The sequence below is a fragment of the Poromitra crassiceps genome (assembly GCF_964638095.1).
Source record: "Poromitra crassiceps genome assembly, chromosome: 3".
Lineage (NCBI taxonomy): Eukaryota > Metazoa > Chordata > Actinopteri > Beryciformes > Melamphaidae > Poromitra > Poromitra crassiceps.
In genome coordinates this window covers 27,921,280-27,946,700 of record NC_139625.1, presented here as the reverse complement: position 1 = coordinate 27,946,700, position 25,421 = coordinate 27,921,280, and the positions used below count along the sequence as shown (strand labels likewise).

The 25,421-nt window shown below is 46.0% G+C and overlaps 1 protein-coding gene across 5 annotated transcripts in view; it reads left to right on the top strand.

Moving 5' to 3' along the window:
- The window catches only part of unc79 (unc-79 homolog, NALCN channel complex subunit), a gene marked incomplete at both ends in the record, with an annotated part of 44,655 nt that overhangs the window by 8,008 nt on the left and 11,226 nt on the right, over nucleotides 1–25,421 (top strand). Inside the window, 29 exons of one of the 5 annotated variants that reach the window (XM_083633811.1) lie at nucleotides 33–203; nucleotides 478–573; nucleotides 707–762; nucleotides 2,279–2,408; nucleotides 2,884–2,948; nucleotides 3,799–3,887; nucleotides 4,295–4,335; nucleotides 4,510–4,538; nucleotides 7,124–7,353; nucleotides 7,997–8,168; nucleotides 8,428–8,658; nucleotides 9,201–9,391; nucleotides 9,854–9,977; nucleotides 10,507–10,647; nucleotides 11,231–11,446; nucleotides 12,085–12,312; nucleotides 12,637–12,778; nucleotides 13,301–13,380; nucleotides 13,527–13,675; nucleotides 13,988–14,145; nucleotides 16,646–16,827; nucleotides 19,199–19,400; nucleotides 19,597–19,776; nucleotides 20,463–20,531; nucleotides 20,984–21,273; nucleotides 21,388–21,570; nucleotides 21,811–21,973; nucleotides 23,356–23,505; nucleotides 23,650–24,921. In XM_083633811.1, coding sequence (XP_083489937.1) covers nucleotides 33–203; nucleotides 478–573; nucleotides 707–762; nucleotides 2,279–2,408; nucleotides 2,884–2,948; nucleotides 3,799–3,887; nucleotides 4,295–4,335; nucleotides 4,510–4,538; nucleotides 7,124–7,353; nucleotides 7,997–8,168; nucleotides 8,428–8,658; nucleotides 9,201–9,391; nucleotides 9,854–9,977; nucleotides 10,507–10,647; nucleotides 11,231–11,446; nucleotides 12,085–12,312; nucleotides 12,637–12,778; nucleotides 13,301–13,380; nucleotides 13,527–13,675; nucleotides 13,988–14,145; nucleotides 16,646–16,827; nucleotides 19,199–19,400; nucleotides 19,597–19,776; nucleotides 20,463–20,531; nucleotides 20,984–21,273; nucleotides 21,388–21,570; nucleotides 21,811–21,973; nucleotides 23,356–23,505; nucleotides 23,650–24,921 — 5,430 coding nt within the window. Of the gene's footprint in view, nucleotides 1–32; nucleotides 204–477; nucleotides 574–706; nucleotides 763–2,278; nucleotides 2,409–2,883; nucleotides 2,949–3,798; nucleotides 3,888–4,294; nucleotides 4,336–4,509; nucleotides 4,539–7,123; nucleotides 7,354–7,996; nucleotides 8,169–8,427; nucleotides 8,659–9,200; nucleotides 9,392–9,853; nucleotides 9,978–10,506; nucleotides 10,648–11,230; nucleotides 11,447–12,084; nucleotides 12,313–12,636; nucleotides 12,779–13,300; nucleotides 13,381–13,526; nucleotides 13,676–13,987; nucleotides 14,146–16,645; nucleotides 16,828–19,198; nucleotides 19,401–19,596; nucleotides 19,777–20,462; nucleotides 20,532–20,842; nucleotides 21,274–21,387; nucleotides 21,571–21,810; nucleotides 21,974–23,355; nucleotides 23,506–23,649; nucleotides 24,922–25,421 lie in introns of all 5 variants that reach the window. The other 4 variants (XM_083633810.1, XM_083633809.1, XM_083633808.1 and 1 more) reach the window with 4 other exon arrangements.

Genomic DNA, 25,421 nt, shown 5'->3' with positions numbered 1-25,421 from the left:
TTTTTCTTTTTTCCTGTCCTCTTTCTCATCAGATCTGGGACAGTCCATATTTTACACTACAACTTGCCTCCTGCCCTTTCTCAGTGACGATATTCTCAGCACTTTGCCCTATACTATGATCTCCACTTTAGCTACATTTCCCCCTTTCCTCCACAAAGACATCATTGAGTACCTGAGCACATCTTTCCTTCCCATGGCTATATGTGAGTATAACCATAATGAAGATAACACATCCTATTCCTGTCCAAATGAAACTCGGCCTATTTAGTGGGATATGTCGTGATAAGTATTATAAACAGATGCGTTCATGGTTCACCCCCCACGCACACACACACATGAAAGTATTAGCCCAAATACATAAACTAATGCTACTATCTCCACCTCCACCATTGCTAAGACCACCACCCACACAGAATGTGAAAGTGATCTTTCAAGCGGTTATGATTCTCTCTTTTTCTCTCCCTTGCTCGTCTATAGTGGGTTCCACTCGAAGAGAGGGGGGCGTCCCAGCCTACGTCAATTTGTCTGCCTCCTCTATGCTTATGATTGCAATGCAGTACACCACGAATCCAGGTAAACCTGTAGCTGGTATTGTATTATGTAAAATGTTGGTTGCTTTCAAAATGTGCATACATTTGGATAAAAAGATGATTGAATAGACACTGAAATGTTTCTCTCCACTCATGCTGTCTTTACTTCTTTCTAGTATATCACTGTCAGATGTTGGAGTGTCTAATGAAGCACAAACAAGAAGTTTGGAAGGTATTGTTTTGTTTTTTTAGTTTTGCCCTACTTTTGTGTAAAGTACAATTGAAGAGTTTCATTTAAAAATGAGATATCTTACATTGGAAAAAAGGAAAAATGTGAAACATACCATACTCTAACAAAAGGATTTCTGACATGAAAGTAAAAGGGCCCTATCTTCGCAAAAGCGGTAATTTAGCGTTTGCGCTCGTTTAACACCATGTGCAATGCAAATAGGGGCGTGCACAAGTGCATGCCTGTTATAATTGTACTGGACATAGGCGTGCCCCATGCCAAACCAGGCGTTTCAGCGCTAAAATGTGGGGATAGATGGCATTATCCTATCATCAGCAGCACACAAATACTTTGCGCTAAGAGCTTTTAAAAGCACCTCTTACGCGCTAAATACCCCGCTCAGCTTGAGAGCACCATAATCTCCGTGCTGCGCAACGCAGTGCAGAGTAAAATTCCTTTTGGATATGTCATTACGCACAGCCAGGACATCAAATTCTGCTGCTAAAATTGGGTATTAGCAGATAATTCAGTGAGGCAATCAACTATAACTCACTGAGAAACTTTTATCACATCGCATGAGGGAAATTAATTGAGAAAACCTGTTGGACAATGGACATAGGCTATTCACCTTCACCTATCCCATAACCCAGAGGGTTGTTGACACCACAGACGATCTGTCAACAAGATCTCTCCATCTCTCTATGTCCTCGGCACGAGTGAGTCCACTCTATTACGCATGGAGAGAATTACAGCATAGTGCATGCCTCGCACAAACAGCGATTGCGAGACGGGAATCCGATTTGTTTTATTGATGTAACACCCAGGCATTGCCTGGCCACACCTGTGAATAATTCTGGTACTTAAGACCGCCCAAATCCCGTTTGTGCTGGCATTTTGGGGGCGCAGATGATTTGACACGGCTCTAATTTGCGCCTGCGGCACGTGCCATGAACGTTTCCGCATCCCCGCCTAGAATTGCATCCCCACCATATTTCGGGGCTGTTTTAATTTAGAAAACAGGGAGGTCACGTCTACCCAGACAATTACAGTATATCACTTTTAAACAGTTACATTTCTGTATAAATCATTACAATATGCTCCCGTGAGGTGGGGATGCGTTTAGCTGCTGCCGGGCGGGGGTGCAAAACTCAGCATAACACCTGGACACTAGTGCAAGGCGGACTGCTATCTTCCCTGCCTTAAGGCACACGCAAACAGGTGCGCAAGCGCAAATAGGGGATATCGCCTGTACCAAGATAGGGCCCAAAGTCTTTATGGAATATTCTTAAAATTCTCAGTTTTCTTCAGTACTGTACATAAAAATAGTTTTGATGCAATGTTGGTTAGTACCATTTTAGAGGATGTAGGATATATGAAAATAGTTGGTTATTGCCATTTTAGAGGATGTCAACATCTATGTTTTTTAAATATTTTACCATTTAAATTTAAATTAAATATACATTTTCTTTCCAAAATCGATATAGCATGTTGATCACCAAGGTGTATATACTGTGTGCAGGACCTGCTGTATGTCATATCATATGGACCATCCCAAGTGAAGCCTCCAGCAGTGCAGATGCTGTTTCATTACTGGCCCAACCTCAAGCCTCCAGGAGCAATCAGTGAATACAGAGGACTACAGTACACAGGTCAGACTCTCATGAATACAGAGGACTACAGTACACAGGTCAGACTCTCATGAATACAGAGGACTACAGTACACAGGTCAGACTCTCATGAATACAGAGGACTACAGTACACAGGTCAGACTCTCATGAATACAGAGGACTCCAGTACACAGGTCAGATTCTCTGAATGTCTGATCAGTGAATACAGATGACTACAGTACACAGGTCAGACTCTCTGAATGTCTGATCAGTGAATACAGAGGACTCCAGTACACGGGTCAGACTCTCTGAATGTCTGATCTGTCGCTTCACTGTGGCTGTAATGACCTGCCTTATGTAATGTAATGTATTGAAAACAAATTCCACCAGCCTGGCTGTGTGGTCATTAAAGTATCTAATCTAATCTAAACCAGATGACTCAAACTTTTTTCTCCCATTTGTCTCCTTCCACCCTGCCCCTAATGTCAATCTCCTGTCTGCTTTCCATTCCCCACAGCCTGGAACCCCATCCACTGTCAACACATCGAGTGCCACAACGCCATCAATAAGCCCGCAGTCAAGGTGACCTGTTTTTTTCAACCATTAAAATGCTACATTGTTAGTCGGTGCATCATTTTTTTGTAGCCCCCAAAACAATCCTGCACCTCTAAATCCAAGATAAAACCTGGTTACCATCAGAAGGTACATACACGGTGTACTTGAGAACTTCATGGAGAATGCAGGTGGCATGTTTGCCGTGTTTGAGTTCAATCGTGCGTGCTGCTGTGTTTGCGCTCGTGAGCGCCGCGGTAAATAAATGGGGGCACGCCCGGGTGGCTGTGTGAGTGGGGTAATGATATCAGCCTCTGCAACTCAAGACCCATCTCCTCTGCTCTGCTGTGCCTGCTTTTACTCAACTGTGCTCCAAACTGACAAATGGAGTAGGACCAGGGGCGCGGACAGGGGCCGGATTTCAATTACCAGGAGCAGGGAGGGGGTACGCGGGGAGGGGGGGCCTTAATTGGAAGCGGTGACCCCGCACACAGCCCTTGAGGATAGGGTGGCATCAAGTGAGCACAGTAAATGACAGAGCACCATCTGAACATTGGGGCCATGAGCGGTGCAGTTTAATGCGGGTGCGGCACGGATGGCGAGATAACGGAGCGCAGCAGCATATGCGTGCAGCCATCCACACAGAGGCTCGGGGAGACAGGTATAGGGGGTCACATGTTTTCCTGGGTGAAACCATGATTTAGTGTCCCGAGAGTGTATACTGCGTCAGAGTGGCAAAGGCAAAATTTTAGCAGCAGCTGATGTGTGCTCGTGTATTTTAACAACCCAGAATCATTGCTTTGCCAGTCTTTTGCATGAACACATCAAATGAATGAATTGAAATATTCCATAACTGACGCTGCCTGTATCACTTTTGCAGATGTGCATAGATCCCACTCTTTCTGTGGCACTAGGAGACAAGCCCCCTCCTCTGTACATATGCGAGGAGTGCAGCCAGAGGATAGCAGGGTATGCATCTGTTTCTCCTCTGTCCTCCACCCCTCCATCCTCCCTTCCATCCTTAAACACGCAACCATTCCAAACACACATCACCTAACTGCCTGCCTGATTATTCCTCCCTTTTGACCCAGGGGAAATGCATTACCATGGTTACATAATTCCCTTGCGCAGCTAACGAGATCATGATCACAAAACGAATGCAGCCACTTGTTCCTCCTCTCTCTAACTCGGTAATCGCATGGCTCTGCGCTTTGCCATTTTCTCTGATGTTGAGGAAAGATATGTTCCAGCTATGTTAATCATAGGAAATAGAGCCGACTGTGTGTTTATGTGTCAGATGGGAAGCGTGTGTATGCTCTGAGGTCGTCTGAGCTAACAAATGGAGTGTTATTCATCCGTTTCTCCGACCTTTTCAGAGACCACGCCGAATGGCTCGTCGATGTGCTCTTGCCCCAAGGTGAGTGATCACAAACAAACAGGTGTTTGAGCTGGAATATTCCTTTCTTTCAGTCTGCCTCCCTCCTCACAGGCACTGAGACACACAGTCAATTAAATATAAAGATACAAAGATTCATTTTTATAAGCCACTTTTATTGTCTCGTTGAATATCTTTGTGACTTTCTCTTTACAGCTGAGATATCTGCTATTTGTCAAAAGAAGGTAAGATTGTCATGTTGTGAAGTGCACACTGGTCTACTCTTTCATCAGCTCATATTCATTGTGATCTATCTCATTGCTATGTCTTACTTACAATATCCAGTATCTCACCATAGGATAATTGTGAGCACTATAGTTATTGGTAATATTCATTATGTATTTTATACAGTTTTATTGCTTTTTCAGAATAATCAATCAATCAATAATTGGGCGTCCGGGTAGTGCAGCGGTAGATTCCCTGCCTACCAGCACGAGGGTCGCAGGTTCAAGCTCCCGTGTTACCTCCTGCTTGGTCGGGCTTCCACACAGACACAATTAGCTGTATTCAAGTTCAAGAGTTCAAGATCCTTTATGTCATTGTCGTTTATACAGCAATGAAATTAAAGTGCTTCCTCTGCCGTGTAAAAGGTTAAAAGGTTAAAAAAGTTTAATGGGTGGGAAGCCGGATTAAGGGCGTATGTCCTGGTCGCTGCACTAGTGCCTCCTCTGGTCGGGGGAGGGGAACTTGGGGGAATAGCATGATCCTCCCACGTGCTATGTCCTGCCGGTGAAACTCCTCTCTGTCAGGTGAAGAGAAGCACCTGGTGAATTCACATGTATCGGCGGAAGCATGTGCTAGTCTAAAACGGACGGCATGGTGGCTCAGTGGTTGACACTGTTGCCTCACAGCAAGAAGGTCCCGGGTTCGAACCCCGGTCTGTCCCAGATCCTTTCTGTGTGGAGTTTGCATGTTCTCCCCGTATCCGTGTGGGTTTTCTCCGGATGCTCCGGTTTCCTCCCACCATCAAAGAAAGACATGTATGTTAGGGTTAATACTCCTGTCAGTGCCCCTGACCAAGGTACTGGCAAAAATAACTGGAGTTGGTCCCCGGGCGCTGCACAGTGGCTGCCCACTGCTCCTAGTTCTAGGAAGGTTCCTAGTAGAGGATGGGTCAAATGCAGAGGATGAATTTCCCCAAGGGGAAAAATAAAGGATAACTTAACTTAACTTAACTTAAAACTCTCCCCAGATCAGCAGGGGGGGTGGAGCAATGACCGGGACAGCAGGGGGAATTGGACAAGTACAATTGGGGAGAAAACTGTGGGAAAATATGAATAAACCTAATAAAAAATAAACCAATCAATAATCCTGCCTTGTGCTTGTTTTGCTTCGAACCGAAGTAAACATTCTATTCTAGAAAAGATTCTTTCAAGATCCTCCATCAATCAAATGATGAACATACTTTTTAAATACTTATTTTACAATACACAGAAATGTGTTGGACCTGTTAACTTTGTGAAATCAATATTTCATGAAAACCAATTTAATCTGTGGTGTAATTGTGAGGTAATTTATTTATGAACTTGATCATTTTTTCTCAATTGGAGAGTCCATTCACTGAAGTGGCTCTGCGAAGGCTGAGTCATTTTCTAATGGAAGTGGTGGGGCGTGATGTTTGTTTGCTGTCGAGCGCGCCGGCAAGGGCGTAAGTGCTCCCTGCTGGTTTCCAGGGAGACGCGGGGGGAAAGTGGGCGTGTGCGATGATCTCAGGTATTTCCCGTCGAGCCGAGCAGCCGCTCCAGCGTCATCTGGCCTCCATCCTCGTTTGTCCAGCAGTTCTAATCCAGCGCCTCCCTTTTTCAGCAGGCTCTGTCCCGCTCATTCCAGAAAAAGCTCGTTAAACTCCCACCTGCACTCACTCCAGCTCTCAGTCGTTATTAACGGAGACCTTCCATCCGAGAAGTGATTATGTGTCACTTATCAATACACGAAAAAAAGGGCTCGCAACACACCACTCCCGTGGCGGACATTTATTAAGACAAACAGTTTCGGCCTGGTTCGGGCCTTCGTCAGTGTCAACTTATCAATACACCCATGATGGAACACAGTGAAAATAACAATACATCCGTAACATCAAGCTAATGACTGGGTTTGTTTGTTGTTGAAATACATATGGGCAAAGGAGATAACTTTTTGCCAGAGGAAACATATGTTAATTTGATAGGCAGCAATGCATCCCTCTAATGGCCAAAGATCAGATTAGGTCAGTCCATCCTTTTTATTTTGAGAAACCTGAGATACCATGGGGACGCGTAAAGACTGACTCTATCCCTGCACATATAGATGAACAAACAAACTGACGCCCCAGATAGGAGAATATTAAAGAGAGGAATGTTATTTAAGAGGATGATTATGGCTGCATATCGCTTTTAAGATGCGGAAATATATTTATTTTTAGAGGTTTGTCAGTATCGTGTGATTGCATGATGTGCTGTGATTGGAGAAGTTTATTTTTTTTAGATCTAGCTGCCTACTCCTTCACAGAAGAGAAAGTAAATGTCTCTTCTCCTCCTCTGTTCTCTCCTCTCCTCTCCTCTCCTCCTCCTCTTTTATCATGTATTGTATCAATTGTCCAATAAACGAAACTAAAAATCCTCTCTTTTCTGCTCTCCTGTCCTCTCCTCTCTCCTCTCCTCCTCTCTCCTCTCCTCTCCTCTCCTCCTCTCTCCTCTCTCCTCTCCTCCTCTCTCCTCTCCTCTCTCCTCTCTCCTCTCCTCCTCTCTCCTCTCCTCTCTCCTCTCCTCTCCCTGTGTCTTGGCTCGGCCAGAACTGTAGCTCTCACGTTAGGAGGGCCGTGGTCACCTGCTTCTCGGCCGGCTGCTGTGGGCGCCATGGCAACCGGCCTGTTCGCTACTGCAAGCGTTGCCATGTCAACCACCACAGCAGCGAGGTGGGGGCTGCAGCGGAGACCCATCTGTACCAGACCTCGCCCCCGCCCATCAACACCCGAGAGTGCGGGGCCGAGGAGCTCGTGTGCACTGTGGAGGCTGTTATAAGGTGCGTTCACTGTGTTTAGATTGTTACGTCACAGCCACACACAGGCACTTATGCCTGTTGGGCTGCAAATCGTGGGTTATACATTAATCTGTACACTTCGATTAGTACTGTAAATATATGAAAATGCATACTGTCGGGGGGGGGGGGGGGGGGGGGGGGAGGGAACTGGGGGGAATAGCGTGATCCTCCCATGCGCTATGTCCTGCCGGTGAAAGTCCTCGCTGTCAGGTGAAAAGAAGCGGCTGGCAACTGCACATGTATCGGAGGAAGCATGTGCTAGTCCAGAGGTTCCCAAACTTTTCAGACAAAGTACCAATATGTACCAAACCAATTTTCCCAAGTATCACTTCCCACTGCAGATAGCAACAGTTGTTGTTGTTGCATGGTTAAATATATATGTATATCTGTATGTATGTATGTATGTATGTATGTATGTATGTATGTATGTATGTATGTATGTATGTATGTATGTATGTATGTATGTACAGTATGTGTGTGTATGCGTGCGTGTGTGTGTGTGTGTGTGTGTGTGTGTGTGTGTGTGTGTGTGTGTGTGTGTGTGTGTGTGTGTGTGTGTGTGTATATATATATATATATATACCGGTATAATATCCGTAACTATTATTCCTCCATCTCCATCCAGCCTGCTGAAGGAGGCAGAGATTCATGCGGAGCAGCGCGAGTTTGAGCTGAACAGGCGTCGTCAGATGGGCCTGTCCGCCTCGCACCACTCTCTGGACAACATCGACTTTGACAACAAGGAGGACGACCAGCACGACCAGCGGCTCCTCAGTCAGTTTGGCATCTGGTTCCTGGTGCGTATTCTTTGTCCATCAATAACAAAGCAGGCGTGAGATAAGGATGTGTGTATTCTTTGTCCATCAATAACAAAGCAGGCGTGAGATAAGGATGTGTGCACGGCTCTGTTCAGTTCATATACCTCACTCAATACCTGACTCAATGAGTTTGCCTCACTGACGCATGTGCCTGCTCTTCTGCACCTATCTCCTACTCCCCCCCCCCCCCCCCCCCCCCCCCCCCCACACACACACACACACACACATATCCCTGCAGGTAAGCCTGTGCACCCCTAATGAGAACACGCCCACGGAGAGCCTGGCCCGGCTGGTCAGCATGGTGTTCCAGTGGTTTCACTCCACTGCCTACATGATGGATGACGAGGTGGGCAGTCTGGTGGAGAAGCTCAAGCCTCAGTTTGTCACCAAGTGGCTGAAGACCGTGTGCGACGTGCGCTTCGACGTCATGGTCATGTGCCTGCTGCCCAAACCTGTGGAGTTCGCCAGGGTAAGGTGGCAGATCAGGGACCATGTTGGAAATAATCGTTCACACTTTTACATGTCATCCCTTGGATTTTCTTTGTCTAGTATATCCATAAAATCAGTCAATCAATCAATCAATCAATCAGCGCAAAATGAGTATACATACAGTAGGCAGGGGATTATGAGGGATGTACAGGTTGCTGGTGTTAAGGTGGTGGGAAAGGTTATGAGAAAATATGACTTTGAGTCTACTCAGGAAACAAACACATAAATATTATTTACACCTCCCAATATTATTTGGTGCTTCCATCCCATCCGATGATTTTTGAGCCTGTTGCATGTTGAAACTAGACGTGAAGGATGACATTGAATCAGGATGTCATTGAGGATGGAGGTCTATTTGGTGTCATTGAGGATTGAGGTCTATTTGGTGTCATTGAGGATTGAGGTCTATCTGGTGTCACTGAGGATTGAGGTCTATCTGGTGTCATTCTGGGCCGGTCATTATCTTCACGCCCCCCCTTGGCTGTATTTGATCTAAGCCGGTCTGTGCACACTTTTCCCCAGGTGGGGGGTTACTGGGACAAGTCATGTAGCACGGTGACCCAGCTGAAGGAAGGCCTGAACCGGATCCTGTGTCTGATTCCCTACAATGTCATCAGCCAGCCGCTCTGGGAATGCTTCATGCCGGAGTGGCTGGAGGCGATCCGCACAGAGGTTCCCGACCACCAGCTCAAAGAGTTCCGGGAAGTGCTCAGGTAAGTTCTGTTGCTTGGTGGGTATTTGAGTTGGATAACAAGCGTGGGGATTTTTTTTCCTCCGTCTTTATTTTTGTTTTTGCGCCAAGTGAAATGTTTTATGGTCACTCACGATTCACTAGGTTATGGGTTGGCTTGGTTCCAGCCTTAAAACTCGTTATGTAAGGATGAATGGGAAATTCACTTCCGGGGCAAGAGACGTCACGTGACTGTTCCGCTCTATTTCTCCACTGACAGTAGACGTATTAGACCAGAATGCAATGCAGCCACTTTGCATTCTGAGTAAGGGCCGTGAGTGACCTTCACTTTTCCTTGACTGGAAAAACTCTCACTCTCTTGCTCTTACTATGCGATCGCTGTTGCTCTTTTCACCTCTGGGAAACACAGGAAACCACTCACTATACATAAATGCATAAGTGCATATCCATGACCATATCTGTTCTCTCGCCCCTCTCCCTGCAGTAAGATGTTTGATATTGAGCTGTGTCCCCTACCCTTCTCCATGGAAGAGATGTTTGGCTTCATCAGCTGCAGATTCTCCGGATACCCGGCGTCCGTGCAAGAGCAGGCTCTGCTGTGGCTGCATGTGAGCACGCCTACACATGCACACACACACACACGCACGCACGCACACACACACACACACACCCACACACACGAGTGTCCAGTCCATATCCTGTGGTTCTGTCCACAGTGCGTGTGAAGTGAACAGGTTGTCATTCTGTGCGAGCGTCTGGGCACAGGCCCTGCTGAATATGGATTTGGGTCACAGAATGAGACTGAGAGAGACAGGAGGGATTTTGCCTTTCATCCCATATGCACTCACAGCTTGCAGGCCTGTATACATGGATCCCTTTCAAGGTTTCTGATTTCTATGATCAAGAGACTGCAGTAATTCGTGAAATACCGCTATGTCACATTCAAATCAGATGGAGAAGTGAAGATGCTTTTGCAGCTCTTTATGTCTCCATGGTGTGTACTCATTCTAAGAACTCATATGCACATATGAATTGGACCACACACCTCTTGTGCGGTCCAATTCATATGAGTGCGTAGTATGAGTTTGTGTCAGTAATGTGTTTATATTGAGTGTTGTGTGTCTTGTTTGGGCCTAGGTTCTGTCGGAGCTGGACATCGTGGTGCCTCTTCAGCTGTTGATCGGGATGTTCTCTGATGGGGTGAACTCTGTGAAGGAGCTGGCCAATCAGAGGAAGACCCGGGTGTCGGATCTGACCGGCAACACTGGGGCTCGCAGGGTGAGGGAGGCAGCCGTGCCAAAGATACGCCCAACGGACCATTGTGCATGTCCTCCTCAACATTTTACATTACACTAGTGAGCCCCAAAGAGTTTATGGCTCACTTTGTGTCTCTCTTAGTTGAATCATATCAGTGTTAAGACTGGGTAAACACTGTATTCCAAAAAACATGTCTGGCCAGCAATGTACTCAAAACATCGCCTCACTAGGTGTTCATAAATTTATGCACCTTGGGAGCAGCTTTAGGTGTGCAGAGTCTGCCAACCCTGCTTTTTTTAGATGGTTTGTATTCTGTCCAGCACCTGTTTAGACCTGGGATGTGTGTGTTCTTACTCTGCTTCAACTCTGTTGTCTACCATTCACAGGGATGTAGGTTGCCATGGTAACTGCCAAAGTCTAAATATAGCTGTGTTAAGGGGCTTAATTGAACTAGAGTACCATGGAGGTTTATCATTGAAAACTATAGCTGAGTAACTGTGGACTTATACAGAGATCACAAGATTGGAAAGTGCATATATGCATTGCATTTGAATTTAAACATACCGTATGTCACTTTGTTTAGTGATGGGTTCTGTGTCGGTAGGTGAGTGTGGTGTCAGATCCGGGACGCCGCGGGCAGCACAACACCCTGAGCCCATTCCCCAGTCCATTCCGCAGCCCATTCCGCAGCCCGCTGCGCTGCAGCCCCTTCAAAAACCTGGGTCACGCCTCTGGACACTGTGCGCTGGATCTGGACTGTGACGACGACGACATGAACCTAGGCTGCTTCATCCTCATGTTCGACCTCGTCCTCAAGCAGGTGACCATACGTCCCTGATGAAAGATCACTAGAATATTTGTATAATATTCCTACAGGAACTTATATTGTGTCTGTGGTACCTAATAGTGACTTTATAGTGATCTTATTGCACTTCATGGCATTTTAACTCTAATGCTGCATCTAATGCTAATGCTAGTAAAACTGAGAAAATACTTCGAAACTAAAAGACTTAAAAGTTTAATTTGTATCCAGACAAAAATATTGTTGATGCAGGAGTGGATTGTATATATTTTTAAAATGCTATTATGAATAATTTATCTTTATATGTAACCTAAACTTTGACCATTAAGACAACAAAAAAAGTAGTTACTGCAGTTTTTGGAGGGCAGTCTGGTATCGCTATAATATTCATATAATATTCTTATAGAGGCTACTGTGATATTTGTATGGTATCCTTCTAAAATTTATTTTGAATGGTAACTGACAAACTAAGGATGTACACACATAATATTCAACATTTTGTTTCAAGCACGTTATGTTAGTTTAAAGCCTCTGTTATCCCTTGTTCATTTAGAGACTCGCAGTGAACAAAACACACAGGTGGGATGTTGAGATTTGTGTCGTGCTCCACTTTCTGCTCCCTTGTTTTGATGGTTGTCTCCTCCCCGCTGTCCCAGATGGAGCTCCAGGATGATGGTGTGATGCTGGGTCTAGACAGCAGCCTGGGGAAGGATATCGTGGGGATCATCAACAACGTCTTCCAGGCCCCGTGGGGGGGCTCGCACACCTGCCAGAAGGACGAGAAGGCCCTGGAGTGCAGCCTGTGCCAATCCAGCATCCTGTGCTACCAGCTGGGCTGTGAGCTACTGGAGAGGCTGACCCCCCGGGAAGAGATACGCCTGGTGGTGAGACGCCGACCCCGTGCGTAAAACATATCAACCTCCAAGATTGATGCCATTCGGTCCTCCTGTCCCAACCCACAGTGCAATTATAAAACACTGTTGTGTGTCTGGCTCAGCCATCTTGTTGCAGATGACATCAATCCTGGAGGGTGACATGCTTTACGAATGCACTTTGTCCTGTATGCATGCAGACACACACTCACTAATAGGTAACTCGAAATTTGAAACGTGAATGAGGGCTAATGGTCCAATATCATGCATGCTAAATTACTGGTCATGTGAAGTGAAGGAGGGAGGACTTTTCCAAACTTCTCATCTGCCCTCTAGGAAGCCACTGATAGTTTGGAGGAGACCTTGCTCTTGCCTCAGACAGATTTCTCCCTGGTGGCCGAGAAGGGAACTGAGGAAGGAGACAACCCGACTGGCACACACACCGACAACCCCAGTAACCACTCTCCTGATAACCCACGTGTGTATACTCAACACCAGTAACCACTCTCCTGATAACCCACATGTGTATACTCAATGTGTTTCACATGAAATGTTCAGATTAAAATGAAGAGCTGTCACCTGTGATGATAATAATCTGAAATACAGACAAATATTGACAAGCTGGTTTACCAAGCAGGCACAATGATAGAAAATAGTCACACACAAAAACAGAATGATCAATTGTGTTATTTTTTTGGAAACTGATTGCAAATTAGAACAGAGCTCATGTATGCGCCCTAACCCTATAACCCATAACCCTAACCCTTCATATTTTCAATAGCCTCTGGTACAGAATTGCAATACATTTTGTGCTGCAAACATTTCACACTCCCAATCTCAACATCCGCTCCCTATTGGTTTGGATAATTGACGTTCTATTTGAATGCAAAAAAGACTAAACTAAGCCTGTTCTGCAAACATGCAGAGCAACTTGAAAGAGCACCGGAGATGTTTCCCTTGTTTGGGTACTTGTTTCTAACATGAAAGCCTTTCCTTCCAGCAATGACAAATAACTCGGATAAGAAGTTCTCCTACCAGCAGCTTCCAGTGTCTTTCAAGCTTATTTACACCATTCTGCAGGTACTTGTTCTGAATAACAGCATATAAAAACCCAGATACAAATAGACTGGAGCCATTCAGTAGTATTTCAGTGTTATTGGCCTGAATGTAAATATGGTGGATACTCTATGGGTTAGCCGTTCGTCGTCATCCTGTGCTCTCTTTAGGAAATGGCCAAGTTTGAGGAGCCTGACATCTTGTTCAACATGCTGAACTGTCTGAGGATCCTGTGTCTGCACGGGGAGTGTCTCTACCTCGCCCGTAAGGATCACCCCCACTTCCTGGCCTACGTCCAGGAGAAGATGCTCATCCCAAGGTGTGTGTTGACTGGTGACACCCTCCCAGCTATGAGACACGTACACAAAGTGACTTGGATCTTCTTCTCTTCTTCTTTTTTTTACCCTTTTCCCTTTTTTGGTTTTCAACATTTACATTTACAAATTATACACATAAATACAAAAAAAGAGATAAGACACCCTACCCCCCCCCCCCCCCCCCTTTGACTTGGATCATTGTGATGAATATATCTGTTTGTGACAGTTGTATTTCGATCAGCTACTTAACGGCCACTTCAGGATGTTAGTTTGTGCATGTGTGAGTGTGTCTAATTTGATGCATGTGTTTTCAGCCTGTGGTCCATGTTGAAGTCAGAGTTTTGCCAGCTGGCATCGCTGGCTGTGCCTCAGCTCCTCCACGCCCTCTCTCTCTCCCACGGAGCGGACATCTTCTGGAACCTGATCGACACAAACTTCAACAGCAAGGACTGGAAGATACGATTTGAAGCGGGTGAGGGATATAGAGCAGCAGGATTGGTCTGATATGTGGTACTGTATATCTGATACAGCACGTATTGCTTATGGTGAGGATATATGGCCTCATATACAGGTGTATACACTGTGTGAGGGTCAACATGATGATTGTGAGTTGTATTTGTGATTTTCATGCCGACTTTTGTGAGTGATTTGGTCGCAGTTATATGAATGAAACGTTAGAGGAAGACCCCCAGTCCGCTTGTATAATCTCCTCCATAAACCGTCACCTACCCACGTCTCCCCCTTTTGTTGTCATGGTTACCATGCGGCTCATACAGGCGGCAAAGAGGAATTGCGGGATTAATAAGGTTTTCCTCACCCTGTGATTGGTAGAGAGGAGCTGTATGACCTTGAGACAGGGGCAGAGGACAGGTCCTCTGACATGCTATATGGATACAGGACGAGAACACAAACAGAAGCTATAAAGTGACAATGAGCTAGACATGCATATTGTTCAGAAAGTGTTGATTCTTTTTTTTTTTTTTTTTTTTTTTTTTACATATATAAACCATAGAAAATGGCGGAATGAAGGGTGACACATTACATTGCAAACCATTCAGTCTGGTGGCCAAGTGAAATGATGTGTCATGAACATGAGCTCTGAGAATGTTATTATGCAGCTGTATTAGCAGACAGTCCCACATTTACTTGTGTGGCGGAAATCATGCAAAAAAAGTGACTGTGACTGGCAGGCAATCTGGCCATGACCGGCCTGGTTTGAGCCTCTCTACCACACTGACACCTAGTGGCCAAAACTGTCCACCAGCACAAACTGGATGATGCTACTTCAGGACTCAAATTATTCATCTGTTTTTAGATTATAATTTTAGATTTCAAACTGAGATGTGATATAAACAGAGCCAATAATTAACAGCAGCAACCTGTTGTGCTTTTGTGTATATATATATTTTTATACATCATTGTATACATAATTTACAGGGTTGGGAGGGTTACTTTAAAAATGTAATCCGATACAATTACCGTACTAATTACCTGTAATCTTTTTTAATCAGTAACGTAATCAAAGTATCACAATATTAAAGTAATGTAACTGATTACTTTTGGTTACTTTTGGATTAATTTTGAACAAAGTTCCTGCATTTTACTGCTGGAGTCAGGGGCATGCTCCTCAGGAGGATATATTTAAAAAAAAAAAAGGAAAAGAGAAAAAAAAAAGCTCTTTCAGAGCCTGTGTTTGTTACAGCAGGCTTTCAGCCAATCTACCTAGTGTTATCTGTTTCTCATTAATAATAATACAAAGTGGAAAAATAACACAATGTCAGCTGTGCAACTGGCTACAGATAATTTCATAAACTGCCATGAGACTGGGGTGTACCAGAGAGATGTTGTGTGAGGCAAGTGTTGTAATGTGTGCACATCGTTCTTCAGTTTAAAATTGTAATCCTGATAGCAATCTTTTTTTTTACTAAATGTAACTGTAATCTAGATTTTTTTTTTACTGTTTTTTGTAATCTGATTACATAATCCCATTACATGTAATCCGTTACTCCCCAAGGCTGCATTATGTCCAGCCACCATGGAGCATGGTGTGCTGGACATTATGTTGTCATGGTGGCATGTCTGTCTGTGTCGAAAAACATGATTATGAATTCCATAACTGAAGAACAATACATGATAGAAACTTCATACTTACATCACAGGTTCCCCCTATAGAGTAGAAGATGATCTGATTTGATTTTGGAGCACTTTGCTGCATAAATCCACATATCGATAAGCAAAAACAGATTTTATTGGGGCGTCCGGGTAGTGTAGCAGCAGATTCCCTGCCTACCAACACGAGAGTCGCAGGTTCACACCCACGTGTTATCTCCGGCTTGGTCAGGCGTCCATACAGGCACGATTGATTGTGTCTGGGGGAGGGAAGCCGGATTGGGGGTATGTGCCCCGGGCGCTGCACCAGCACCTCCTCTGGTCGGTCGGGGGGCCTGGTCGGGGTGGAAGAGAACTGGTGGGAATAGCCTAATCCTCCCACGTGCTATGTCCTGCTGGCGAAGCTCCCCCTGTCAGGTGTAAAGAAGCGGCTGGCAACTGCACATGTGTCGGAGGAAGCATGGTGCTAGCCTCGGCTCTCCCCAGATCGGCAGAGGGTGGAGCAGCGACTGGGGCAGCAGGGGGGAAATTTGGTGTACTTTCTCCCCAAGTACAATTGGGGAGAAAAAAGGAGGAAAATCAGAAGAAGAAAAAATACTATAAACTGCGATAACGCCTCAATGCTTAAAGATACAGAATTCATATTCATACCGTCCATGTGTTATGTACACATATTGTCATAGAACTAGCTTAAGGAATGACCTGATTAGCATAACTATTATTAACGATATTACTAACGATTATTATATTGTGGTGATTATGGTGGTGATATTAGGCAGCTCAAGTGGCTGTTGTTTATATTGCGTGCTGTCTGTGGTGCTGAGATGTTTCTTGTTGCCCTGTATTGTCATTGAATCTCCCAGTGGAGAAGGTAGCGGTGCTGTGTCGCTTCCTGGACATCAGCTCAGTGACCAAGAACCACTTGCTGAAGTATGCCCTGGCCCATGCCTTCTGCTGCTTCCTGGCCTCTGTGGAGGACGTCAACCCGGCCGTGGCCACCCGAGCCAGACTGCTGCTGGACACCATCAAGAGGCCAGCCTTACAGGTGACCTGCTCACAACTAGTTCCAGACTTTTTCCAAATGGGAAATGTTAGCGCAGCGCAACATGAAGCACCACACATACTATACTCAGAACAAAATATACAAAATAGTGGTTCTTAATGTGGAGTCCGGGGACCACCAGGGGTCCAGACTTTTTTTCAAACCATCTCACCTAACATATCTCCTTTCCTCACTACCTTCATTAACTCCTCTCTGTCCTCTGGTCTTGTTCCGCCTGCTCTAAAGACTGCAAGAGTCAAGCCTCTGCTTAAGAAACCCTCCCTTGACCCTACTGCTATTCACAACTACAGACCTGTCTCTCTTCTCTCATTCCTTTCCAAAACCCTCGAACGAGCAGCGTCCGAACAACTTTCTCTCTATCTCTCCCAAAATGACCTCCTGGACCCTCTGCAGTCCGGTTTCAAGGCCTCTCACTCCACTGAGACAGCTCTTCTTGCTGTCACAGAGGCCCTTCACACTGCTAAGGCCTCACCCTCTCTTCTGTTCTTGTCCTCCTTGACCTGTCTGCTGCCTTCGATACAGTCAACCACCAAATCCTTCTTTCCACTCTGTCTGACCTCGGCATTTCAGGTTCTGCACTCTCCTGGTTTGCTTCCTACCTCTCGAACCGCTCATACCAGGTCTCATGGAGAGGGTCCCTCTCCAGATCCTGTCCTCTTACCACCGGTGTCCCCCAGGGCTCAGTCCTGGGCCCCTTACTTTTCATTCTCTATATCAGATCTCTTGCCTATGTGATCTCTTCTCATGGCTTTTCTTATCACTGCTATGCTGATGACACCCAGCTTTTCCTTTCCTTGCCCCCCTCCGACACTCAAATCGAGGCTCGCATCTCTGCATGCCTCAAAGACATTGGCGACTGGATGTCTGCCCACCACCTCAAGCTCAACCTTGGTAAGACAGAGCTACTCTTCCTCCCAGGAAAAGACTGCCCTCTCGCAGATCTCTCCATCTCCATTGACAACACCACTGTACTTCCCTCCCAAACAGCTAAGAACCTTGGGGTGATCCTTGACAACCAGCTGTCTTGCTCTGCCAACATAGCTGCTACAGCACGCTCCTGTAGGTTCTCTCTCTACAACATCCGCAAAATCCGTCCCTTTCTCACAAGAGAAGCGACTCAACTCCTGGTCCAGTCTCTTGTCTCCTCCCGCCTGGACTACTGCAACGTGCTCCTGGCCGGCCTACCTGCCACCGACATCCGACCACTTCAGCTCATTCAGAACGCTGCAGCCCGTCTGGTATTCAACCAACCCAAATTCTCTCACGTCACTCCCCTCTTCCAGGAGCTCCACTGGCTTCCCATCTCGGCCCGCATCAAATTCAAGACACTGGTACTGGCCTACAGGGCAGTACACCAGTCAGCTCCCCTGTACCTGCAATCCATGGTCAGGTTCCAAACCTCTCAGCGCTCCCTTCGCTCCTCCACCAGTGCAGGTCGCCTCGCCCCTCCTTCGCTACGGGGGCTCAAAAGTCGCTCATCCCGATCTCGACTCTTCTCGTCCCTGGCACCTCAATGGTAGCCTGACTCCACCAGACGGGGGCGGCATTGTTCCACAAATTCACAATCAGAATGTGAAGCAAACTCATCAATCTGGCAGCGTCAGGTTACCTCAATGGTGGAACGAGCTTCCACCTTCGGTCAGGACAGCTGAATCACTGCCGATCTTTCCGAAAAGACTAAAGACACACCTTTTCAGGCTCCATCTGGGCCCTTCTTGATCTAACTTCGTTCTCTCTCTTTCCTTATTAAAAAAAATAAATAAATAAATAAATAAATAAATAACCTTGTACCACTAACCTAAACTTGTACCACTGTTCCTTCAGAAGTTGTAGTTGTCATAGACTGTGCTCCATAGTTGATTGCTCTATTGCTGACAAAAAATGTGTTATTGTAAGTCGCTTTGGATAAAAGCGTCTGCCAAATGACGTAATGTAATGTAATGTAATGTAATGTAATGTAATGTCCTTCAGGGGGTTCCAGGGGGTCCCCAACAAACTTATGACTTGTTAGTCACCATTAACGTTATATCATTTACAAGAAGTTAACACAATTACAGAATGTAGAAGAATGTCTGTTTTGATCATGGTTTCTCTGTTATCTCTTTGCCTACAACACAGAATTCGGGACAAAATCATAACTGATAATAAAAATATTCTCAGATTTGGGTCCAAGAGACACCGGTCTGTGGCCTTAATGTATACTAATTTAGGGGTCCTTGATATGAAAAAGGTTGAGAATCACTGCATTACACCAAGCAAAGGGACAATGTAAAGATTGATTCACCATGGAAACTCTTTCTTTGGGTCTTTCTGTAATGTCTTTCTGTTGTGTGTGTATTGTATTGGTATCTAGGGCTTGTGCCTGTGCCTGGACTTCCAGTTTGACACTGTGGTGAGGGATCGGCCCATCATCCTCAGCAAGCTCCTGCTGCTGCACTGCCTGAAGAAGGAGGTTCCTGCTCTGAGCTGGGAGTTTTTTGTCAGCCGCTTCGAAACGTTATCTCTGGAAGCCCAGCTACACCTGGACTGCAACAAGGAGTTCCCTTTCCCCACTAGTACGTATAGCTGCGATGTCCCCATTCAGACAGCCTACTCTAGACCCCAGCTGTGTGCATCTACACTAGACTTTTGTTTGACATAGTTACCTGTAACCTACTAAGAAAAATCTTGGCAGACATAATATGTTATACAGTATATATGTATATATATATATATATATTTGCATTAAAATTAGGTTAATTCTTTTGTCAGCTATCACAGCTGTGCGAACCAATGTCGCCAACCTCAGCGACGCAGCGATGTGGAAGATCCGGCGGGCCCGTTTCGCCAGGAACCGCCAGAAGAGTGTGCGTTCCCTCCGGGACAGTGTGAAGGGCCCGTCAGCATCTAAACGGGCGTTCTCACTCCCGGAGTCTCTGAGCAACCGACTTCGTGAGTAGCACAGCTCAGCCAGTCTGTCTGTTTATTAGTCTGATCCTGTGTCAGCACCATACAGACCAAGGTCAAATAGTGTTTGCAAACACTTTTAAAAGACTTGAACATGAAACTTTGCAAATACTCATTTGATCAAAGTCTGGCCCCATTTTCCTAATGTTTCTTTCCTCAATCATTTGCATGTCTTGTTCTTATGCAGCATTTGTTTCATGTGAATGTCCAAATACTCATTTGTTTGAAAAGGAGGGACTCACCATGTCTTTCATTTTCTCATTGACTCTGCACAGAAGGCTGTCTGAGTTTCTGGGAGATACTGTTGGGTCAAGCATAATGTAGCTGTTGAGCAGCTGTTTGGCTATTTGTGATTTGTCCAGATTATTTCATGAAAGCCCTCAAAATTTTGAGTACTTGGCATCCACATTGTTTTGGGGCCATGTAGTGTGTTTTTAGTGAACAGTGACGAGTGTGTGTGTGTGTGTGTGTGTGTGTGTGTGTGTGTGTGTGTGTGTGTGTGTGTGTGTGTGTGTGTGTGTGTGTGTGTGTGTGTGTGTGTGTGTGTGTGCCTGCGTGCGTGCGTGCGTGCGCGCGCGTGCGTGTTGGTTTGTGGGAAAGCTCAGACACGTGTCCTGTGCTGTCTCCCCTGAGCATTCTCCTTAATTGTGTTCTTCATATGTGGTTTTTAGCTCTAAGGCTTACGAGGCAAGAGCACTCTGCCCCGACACTGGGAGATATGATAGAGAAAGTCCTGCCAGGTAAATAACAATCCAAATTCCATCATATTATTCTGCATAACATTGGAGCAAAAACATATGTATTGACTATCAACAAAGCTGATGGGCTATGTGAAAATATGAAAAAGCAATGTTTGGTCTATGACGACATTCATTGTTCTTTCATGTTAAGTAGCCGGCCTAAAGCTTAAACAAATTCTGACACTGGAATGAACGAATACAACACTTGCTAATAGGCTATAGCTAGCTTGTCATGTTTGTCTGTTTACCCCTTCTTTCATGAACACGTTGCAGTGACGTCTATGTACAGTTCATGATGATGTGTGGACAAGATGAGTTGACTTGCCCCGCCCTTGTGTCACCCCCCCCCCCTCCCCCACGCACCTGCACCCTTCCCTCTTCCCCATCCTCTGCCCTGTCTGCAGCACGCTTCCTCCCACCCTTTAACCCTGAAGCTTCAGCCCCTCTCCTAGGCCAGACACCGTCCCCTGAGGATGACTCGATCATCAGAGACGTGCTCCCTGAGGACGCTGGCATAGACCACCAGACGGTTCACCAGCTGATCATGGTGCTCATGAAATTCATGGCCAAGGACCAGAGCAGCGCCGAGGCCGACATCGGAAGTGCCAAGGCCTTCAACACGGTGAAGCGCCACCTGCACGTGCTGCTGGGGTACGACCAACAGGAGGGCTGCTTCATGATCGCTCCTCAGAAGATGCGCACCTCCACCTGCTTCAACGCCTTCATCGCTGGCATCGCACAAGTGACTGACATATAAGCCCTTATTTAACTTGAATCGTATATTTAATAGTATGCTATGATGATTATTACGCTATGTGCTATGCGTACTAATGAATTCCAATGCTGTTTTTCCCAGGTGATGGACTATAACATTGGTCTGGGGAAGCAGCTGCTCCCCCTGGTGGTCCAGGTGTTGAAATACTGCACTTGTCCCCAGCTGAGACACTACTTCCAGCAGCCGCCCCGATGCTCCCTTTGGGCACTGAGGCCACACATCAGACAGATGTGGCTCAAAGCCCTGCTGGTCATCCTCTATAAGGTCTTTTTTATCTTATGTGTCACCACATGGCATAAAGCACAGTGGGATTTCATTGCATGAGGCATTATTAATTTAGTCTCCTAGGTCACATCTTTCTTGAAATGAGTGTGAGCTTTAAATGATTGCTTATTATTGCATGTATGTCATACTGATTTATATTCTTCATATATCTGAATTGCAATGAGGCGGAGAATGAGATCTATACAACATAAGCTTATTATGTTTATCTATCCACCATAGTACCCTTACAGAGACATGGACGGGAGTAAAGTAGTCCTCCATCTGATTCACATCACCATCAACACACTGAACGCCCAGTATCACAGCTGTCGTCCCCACGCCACAGCAGGGCCTCTCTACAGCGACAACTCCAACATGAGCCGCTACAGCGAGAAGGAAAAAGGTGAAGCAAATAAAGAACCCTGCTTGTCTCAACTTGAGTAGATTTCTAGAGGTTGTCAGCTCTGTGGTTTTAGAGCGGGCTATGGTCCTCCCCTCTCTGACCAGTGTTCCCCCTGTCCCTCACCCATCCACACCTTGTTTTGGGGCATCTTGATTGAGGCCCTGAAGATTCCTACAAATCTTGCCACATTGGCACTTAAATTTCCTTAGTAGCTAGATGTGTGAGTGTTTCTTCAAAGAAACTGCATATTGGGCTACCAACCCTCTATGCTCCAGGTTCCAGTAATTCCTGGATGCCGCCTGTCTTTCCAGGTGACTTTCCTGGCAGTCACTGGTGATCCAGAATATCAGGATATTATGACAGCATCAAGTGTTAAAGCAGCTACGAGCAACTTTTTCGATTGTTATTAAACAGTATAAATTTAATATCAATGCATCACATCTTACCTCTAATAGTCGACGAGACCAACGCAGAGTAGTCTCGCTTGAACCCCGAGTGAATCGGCCAGTGTTAGTCTGTCTGTAGCCAGGGCAGATCAGGAAGTGAAATGAAACGGTTTGCAGCAGCCACTTCGGCCATAACCACAAAATAACTTCCAAAAAACCTGTTAGAATATAACGAGAGATGTTCCCGAGAGTATGCGTGGCGTTCACAATGTTTATGCTATGTTGCTAGGCAGCGCGAACGGCGTAGGCAGGCAGCTGCGTTTCACTTCCGGGTTTCACTTCCGCGTTTCACTTCCGGGTTACCCGGTCCGGTCTCTCTAGAGAGCCCCCTGTTGACGCGAGTTTAGACAGACATAGACTTAATAATCACCTAAGGGAGCAATCTCAGATACACACGGCTTTGGTCTCAGCTACTATTATAGGTAAGATGTGATGCATCAATATTGTAATTATACTGTTTAATAACAATCGAAAAAGTTGCTCGTAGCTGCTTTAAGCTGCTGAAACAGCCCATTTTCTGAAGAGGTATTAATGAAGTAAAACTGCATTACGCATATCCTGTTAATTGTGGGCATGGTGCCCCCGTGCGTAAATGTGGCTGGCAGCCTCCAGAAAAGATGGCAAGATGACATGACAATGACATGATGATGTGGAGCACAGTATGGGTTATTATTTAAAGCTATGAGTCATCTTAAGACCTTTGATTACAAAATAGCTATGTTACTGAGAACAGAATCATCTGCATTTTTGAAGTATACTTTGATACATTTTAGGTAGAATTTTTTTCCCAAGCAAAATGGATGTCATCTATGGATATAATTTAGAATCACATATTGTTACTTTTGAACACACTGCTACTGTGATATCAAGACGTGAAGGAAACATGAATTCTTCCCATTAAACACTTTATATTGTCCATATGTTTCTCTATCTTAGAGGAGGACAGTGTATTTGATGAGTCAGACATCCATGACACACCTACTGGAGCCGCTAATAAAGAGTCACAGACCTTCTTTGCCCGCCTGAAGAGGATTGGTGGCAGCAAGTCTGTAAAATACCAGCCGGTAGAGATGAATGCCAAGAAAAGTAAGAAGCACATCCTTGTCGAGTCAAGTATAGTATTACAGTGCAGTGATTGAATATTTTTCAGTAAATATTTTTGTGATTGCAGGAGGCTTGTTGCTTTCGCTGAGATAAAGTCTTATCCTCTTCTGTGTGTGCGTCTTTCAGGTGAGATTGAGCTGTCAGAGTACCGTGAAGCCAGTGCCCTTCAGGACAGCCTGCTGCACTGTGTGAGGGAGGAGACCAGTAGGAAGAAGCGGCTACAGGCCATGCACAAGCAGAAGTCTCTGGACATTTCCAACACGGACTCCATCCTCTTCAATCTGGATGAACACCGACGCAAGTCCTGCATCGACCGGTGCGACCTGCAAGCGCCCCCTGTGGTCCTGCCTCCGTCCTCTGCCACGTCCCACAGCAGGCATCACGGCAAAGGCTCGTCCGACGGCTCGTCGGTCCGGGCGGAGGGCAGCGATCGCACGGACCGGCGCGGCTCTCGAGGCGGCCATTCCGACAGCTCCAAACCCGTTATCCCAGAGGTACGTCTCAGCTGCATGGAGACCTTCGAGGACAAGCTGGACCAGGACTCCCCCGGGGGATCGGCTCAGGAGAAGGAGGACCCGGACCTCATTGACCTCTCTTCTGACTGCACCTCCATTCCAGAGAAACACTCGCTGCTCTCCATGTCTGACAGTGACTCCCTGGTGTTTGAACCACTGCCTCCTCTGCGGATTGTGGAGAGCGACGAGGAATTCGACATCAGTGCGCTCATGGGCCCCAGGCTCAATGGGAGCAGCAATGCCCATGCTTCCCCTATCAGCAGCAACACCCTGCAAATGTCCCCGGTGGTGCAGGTGAGTGTGCAGGATTGCTCCAATAACAAAAAGACCCCAGACATTCCGTTGGGAGAGGCAAGCTCAGTGCAACCATTTGCGGACAAGAAGCTAAATCAAGTGACTCCCAGCTCCTCTCTGGAGCTTCCTGACCGTCCGGAATATGTCTGCCACGAAAGCCCCATGACCCTGAAACAGAAGAGAGACCTTCTAAGGAAGACTCCGCATGTCCCTGACACCTCCCTGGAAGACATGTCTATGGCCCCCGAGGAGCTGAAGGCAGCGGTCGGCACCAGTCCCTCTGGCAGGACTATCTTCTTAAACATCCCAGAGGACACAGTGGAGCCTCTCTCCTCGCCAGAAAAAGGCCACAATAGCAATGATGATGAAGAGGACGGCGATGATGAAGATGATTATGACATCGGTGATGAAGGGGACAGTGACCCCAAACCTGATGACGATGACAATGACGAGGCAGAGTTTAAAATTCAGATTGTTCCCCGACAACGCAAGCAGAGGAAGATAGCTGTCAGCGCCATCCAGAGGGAATATCTGGACATCTCCTTTAACACTCTGGACAAGTTGGGTGGTGAGCAGACCACAGAAACCGGTAAGAAGGCAGGGAACATGGGGATCTGAGGCCAGAGGCTCAAAACCCTGCATGGGGTTTAGGGGTCCTGGTGCATAGGCAGGCCCCCTGCGGCTGGCTCACTACCTTACCTGTCTGCTGTCCATGTGTTCTGTAATCTGTCTCCAAGTTATCTTTATTTCAAGGGGATTTGAGGAGTCTATCCCAAAGCTTTTTAAAAGCATAGTATTCAGAACTTTGAATCAAAATAGCCGCCACTGTATAGTGGAGTGACGCAAAATTTCAATAAAGTTTTCATCTTAGTTTTCTTATCACACAAATGCCTACTGGCAAATGTGCAAGCTACCTCAAATCTTTACCTAACTCAGCACCACTCCAGCTGTATGGTGTCCTGTGGGGTTTTTCTATGTATGTTTCCACTTGTTCCTTCATACAAACACTTCAATACAAAGCACTTTACAGCACACATCAATAGCTGTGAAAATAAACGCTGAAAACTAAATTAAAGAAATTAAAGAGGC